Below are 4,813 nucleotides of genomic sequence, written 5' to 3'. Positions count from 1 at the left end.
ATGGTAATAAGTGACAATGGCTCTCAGTTGATATCTAAAGACTTTCTGGAGTTTGCTAAAGTCTATAGCTTTATTCATCTCACTAGCAGCCCACACCATCCACAAGGTAATGGTGAAGAAGAACACGATGTCCATAAAGTTAAAAATCTTTTTAAAAAGTCAAGTGATCCTTACATTGCTTTACTTAATTACTGCACTACTCGACTACAGCATGGCCAAAGTCCTGCAGAATTGTTGATGAATAGGAAACTCAGGACTCGCATTCCAGCACTCCCCCACCAAAATGAAAATTATCAACAAAATGTTGAAAAATTCAAAGAAGCAGATGTTCAGGTTAAAAGGAAACAAAAGGCGTATTTTGACAAACGTCATAGAACTAGAGAACACACTACACAAGGACAGGCAGTTTGGTTGAAAACACCTAAAACGAGCCCAGCCAAAGTGGTAGATACTATTACTCCAAGATCAGTCCTGATTGAGACTGATTCAGGATTGTTTCGTAGAAATAGAAGCCATCTTCGAAAAAGAAATGAGCAAATCAAGTTTCCTCAAATAGCTACATCGACAGAATTGTCTGTTTTACCAAACACATCCAGAAATATTCCAGAATACAGCCACAATAATCTTATGGAACAAACTGACCTGACAGATGTGCAGTCAACTACACACCAGGATATCCAACCTTTTAATTCGGAAAGTCCCAAAGTAAAATATACAAAGAGTGGTAGAAAAGTTCAACCAGCAAAAAAACTCTCACTATGAATTTGGGACTTGAAGGAGGGATGTAAGATAATTTGAATTACCTCCCTTTGACTGTTAAACCTTCTTTTTTTCTTACTGAACTCTTCTTAGAAAAAAGGCAGAAAAATATACATCATCGAGATCCACGAGGTCTGTAAGAGTCAGTCAATCTATATAATTATAAAACTCAAATGATCTTGTAATGATGTATGTAACTCACTTTCTGGTTTACGACATCCGGTTGTGCATGCGCGCATGACCTGCGCACTGAAATATTAATGTTATTTCGAAATTATTATTTAACATGGGAAGAGTGGGGTTTGGAATAACTTAAACGTAATACAAAAATGAACGATGTAAAAAAAAAAAAAAACATATATCAAAATTTTAATTTAACTATAATAAGTATTATGATATCTGTTCAGTGCACATTTACCTATAAGTATGGCTAACCACTTATAATTCAGTAACTGTAAACTTTTTTTTTTCAAAAATAATCAATTATAATAAACAGAACGACTCGTAGAAATCTACCTATATTCTTTTTTCATTTTAATATACTTTCGTAGGAATGTTTCTGTTATGTCAAAAAAAACCCCTATTTTCTTTACATCACAAGTGTCACGCTCATACATGAATTCCATAGCTTATATTAACATACTGAACCAACGGGTCATGAGTAGTTTAGTAAATTATGTTATTCATTTTATATTTCCCCTTTAGTCTGTTTTTATTATTTTTATTATAACAAATCCCTCAAAACATTAGAGATGAAAGACTATCACCTTTCAAGGTTGTTAACAGCTCTGTTTACCGAGGCAAAAATGAGCATTCCTCTTTTTGCAACCGAGGATCTAATAAAATTTGTATTGAATTTTAAGGTAGGCCTTTGTTGTGTTTGCCTTATTTTCCCATTGTCTTGGAGCAAAAAGCAGTTAGGTAAATATCTAACAGTAGATATTACTGGTTTTCGTTGATATTTCGATTTTCAAATTTCGCTCTAATGAAGAAAAAAAAAATCAGCATACAATATGGCTTTCTCTATCTCCCCTATGATAAAGAGATCCATCTTAATCCTAAGTTTAATATAAGACCCCTCGCCATAAGATGGGATTAACGACTTACATAAAACCTTAAAAGTAAGATTTAATTTTAGATCAGCAAATAACCTCTAACATGCGAAATCGGCGGAACCTCTGTCGTAGCTATTACGATGTACGATTTTAAATCGGCTTTTTTTTTTTTTTTTTTTTTTTTTTTTTTTTATAGGCAGTAATAATAAAGCTCTTGGGGCTTCACGCGTTTACAAAATCATTCATTTCTATGTACTTCGCTTACCCCCCCTCCACTGTTTTTAAGCGTGATTGAAGAGAAAATTAAAACTTAGAGGAATTGAGCTCTACGCGTTCAGATTGTAAATTTTTTTTTAAAGTTTAATACATCTTCTGTGTCTTTTTTTTCGTCAAAACAACACGTTTCGTTCTTTTGACAGTAATCGGATAAATAGACGAATAGGCATATAAACATTCATTACCATTTACATGAACAGAACAGTTTTGCATCACTTTTTTTTTTGTCTTACTTACTACTAGCCTTGGTGTCCGGCGTTGCCCGGGTGTTTGGAGGTGTGTGTTGGGCAAAAAAAAAAAAAAAGTGTTAGTAGGCAGGCAGGCTCGAACCCGTGAAGCGAAGGCGGAAAAGACAGTTGAGGTGTGTGTGTAAGGGTGTTGTTTGAGCAAAACAAAAAAAGGAAAATTGCGAGCGAAAAAAAAAAAAAAATAGTAAGCAGGCTCAAACCCGTAATGCGGTAGAGGAAGAAGAGATGAAAAAAAAAAAAAAACGGTATCACCGATATGTGCAGTCGACGTTCTGGACGCAAGGGTTGAACGACTTGCAAAAAATGTCAGCGAAAAAAACGACCCTCCCTGTAGAAAACTGCCCAGTTGAGGGTGAAGAAATTAATGTTTTTAGCCAATTTTTCGATATTTTGCGTCCGAAGGGTCGAGCTTAAAAATTATGCCAAGCTTGTAAAAATCCGCCGATTCTGTCGAAAGTTTTAGGCAGACAGACAGACAGACGGGCGAGATTTATATTATAGATTATATAAAAAGAACTTTATCTGTACATGTGTGAGAGTTCGTTCCCTTTGGAATCCTAAACGGCTTAACCAATTTTTTGTGAAATTTCACACAAATTTACTTTATGTGCCTGGCAGTGTTCTTAGATAGGATTTGTATTGGAATGTTTCTGAGAAATATCAATAATCGATAACTGAAAAAATCCGATGAAAGAATGAACCAGACGATTTTGACCAAAGTTAACGCATTATACAGCCTAACATCATAAAAACGGCGCAGCATATAAAGTCAACAGTAGGTTCTTTGATATGACAGGGGCACGTTCGAAATGAATGCTTTTATTAAGAGCACAACTGGACCATGATACTTGACTTTTGCATTTAAAACTTTAAGCCATTATCAACACACAAATATAAAGGGCCACATATAAAATCAACATAAGGTTCTTTAATGTGACAGGGGCGCGTTTGAAATGAATATTTCTGTTTAGAACACAATTGAACTATGATACTTGACTTTTGCATTGTAAGCTTTAATTCAAGCCATTATATAAAAATGATTTTATAAAATCAACAGTAGGTTCTCTACAGTGCAATGTAAGTTACAATGTATTGTGATCCTAAGTCACTACAGGGAGGCATGTGAAACTTCCTTCTGGCGCACTGCGGTGAGTCCTTAACTAAAGCAGGCAATTAATCAAACGAAAATCTACAGGGAAAAATCTTCATATGATACTGGGTCCTGGATATGACCTTAAACTATATCCAGTGGTGAGGCCCCAGCTTGCGGGCTTTGGGGAGTGTGGAGCCACCCTTTAATCACCATTGCTCCCAGGTCCACTCTGACCCGGAGTGGTAGTACCTGTTAGGGTCCCAACTATGGGTTAAATAGAAACTGATTTGAAAACAACAAATATATTCTATTAAAAATTTTTCTTCAAAATCTTTGGATTTGGCATTAAATAACCCGAAAAGTGTTGATATGCCGTAAAACAAAAACAATCAACCAAGCAATCATATGATACCGAGCCGGGTGTGGGCCAATATGCTTGTATCCCTCGAATATAGAGGGAAGTGAGATTGGCAGGTTAGTGCAAAGCATACATGTTCAACAAATGCAGAAATGGAAAGGAGGACACAAATCCAGAGAACTAAATTTTATAATTTTTTTTGGTTTGTTTTTATCCTTATAAAATCAACAACTCAACAGAACTGAAAAGGAAAGTAAAGAGCAAAAATGCGAGTCTCTTAGAGTTCTCAATTGCAGGACAGCAGGACGGGGCTAAAAAAATCCTGAGAGCATTGAAAAATGACAGTCAAATAATTTCTTTAGTAAGGAGGATTACTTATCTACCCCAGAATATAAAGGTTGGAAGTCAAATAAAGTGCAAATCGACCAAATGCACGTGAACATGCCAGCCTCAAAGTCATTTAGATCGAACCAGCAGTCGTTAAGACACCATGTAGGATATTTAAAAGGAAAGAACCTTGAAAAGAATAGAGAATGAAAATGAATTCGTCACCAACATTTCCACTGGGTTAAATCACAACCACCGGGAGAGTAGGCCAGTGAACATGACAGCGTAATGTCACTTCCTGATCAACTTGTAGGTATAGAAAGTTTCTGGTATTCAATCACGTGGTCACACTAACAGGCATAAAAAAATATGGCTACCGATTGTCCATGTATGTTCTAAAGAGAAAGAACAATTCTCTATTCGGATGATAATTATTATAATTGCACATTGGGATCATTTTAATCTAACAAAATATAGTAAGTGAACTAGTTTTTGAACTTTTATTTTTATCGGAGAAAGTTGAATATTTAATTTTATTTATTTTTTTTACTGCAAAACAAACAATTTTTATATATTTTTCAGTACGTTCTTTTAATAATAAGTAACACTTTTCATTGAGTATTTCCAAATATTTTAAAGTTAGCATTTTTTACAATTGGTGAATTTTCAATATTTTAGCACCAAACGTAATTTATTT

General features: G+C 34.8%; 1 protein-coding gene across 1 annotated transcript; it reads left to right on the top strand.

Moving 5' to 3' along the window:
• LOC145243719 (uncharacterized) lies at positions 1-762 on the top strand. The gene has a single exon (XM_080106772.1). The coding sequence runs from the start codon at positions 1-3 to the stop codon at positions 760-762; it is 762 nt and encodes a 253-aa protein (XP_079962898.1).
• Positions 763-4,813: the final 4,051 nt, after the last annotated feature.

The sequence above is a fragment of the Euprymna scolopes genome, chromosome 22, assembly GCF_053919585.1.
Source record: "Euprymna scolopes isolate OS-2025 chromosome 22, ASM5391958v1, whole genome shotgun sequence".
NCBI classification, from domain to species: Eukaryota; Metazoa; Mollusca; class Cephalopoda; order Sepiida; family Sepiolidae; genus Euprymna; species Euprymna scolopes.
This window is presented reverse-complemented; position numbering and strand designations above follow the sequence as displayed.

What these genes read in the sequence shown, in the direction of transcription:
- LOC145243719 (XM_080106772.1), top strand. Translation starts at nt 1, where the DNA reads ATGGTAATAAGTGACAATGGCTCTCAGTTGATATCTAAAGACTTTCTG.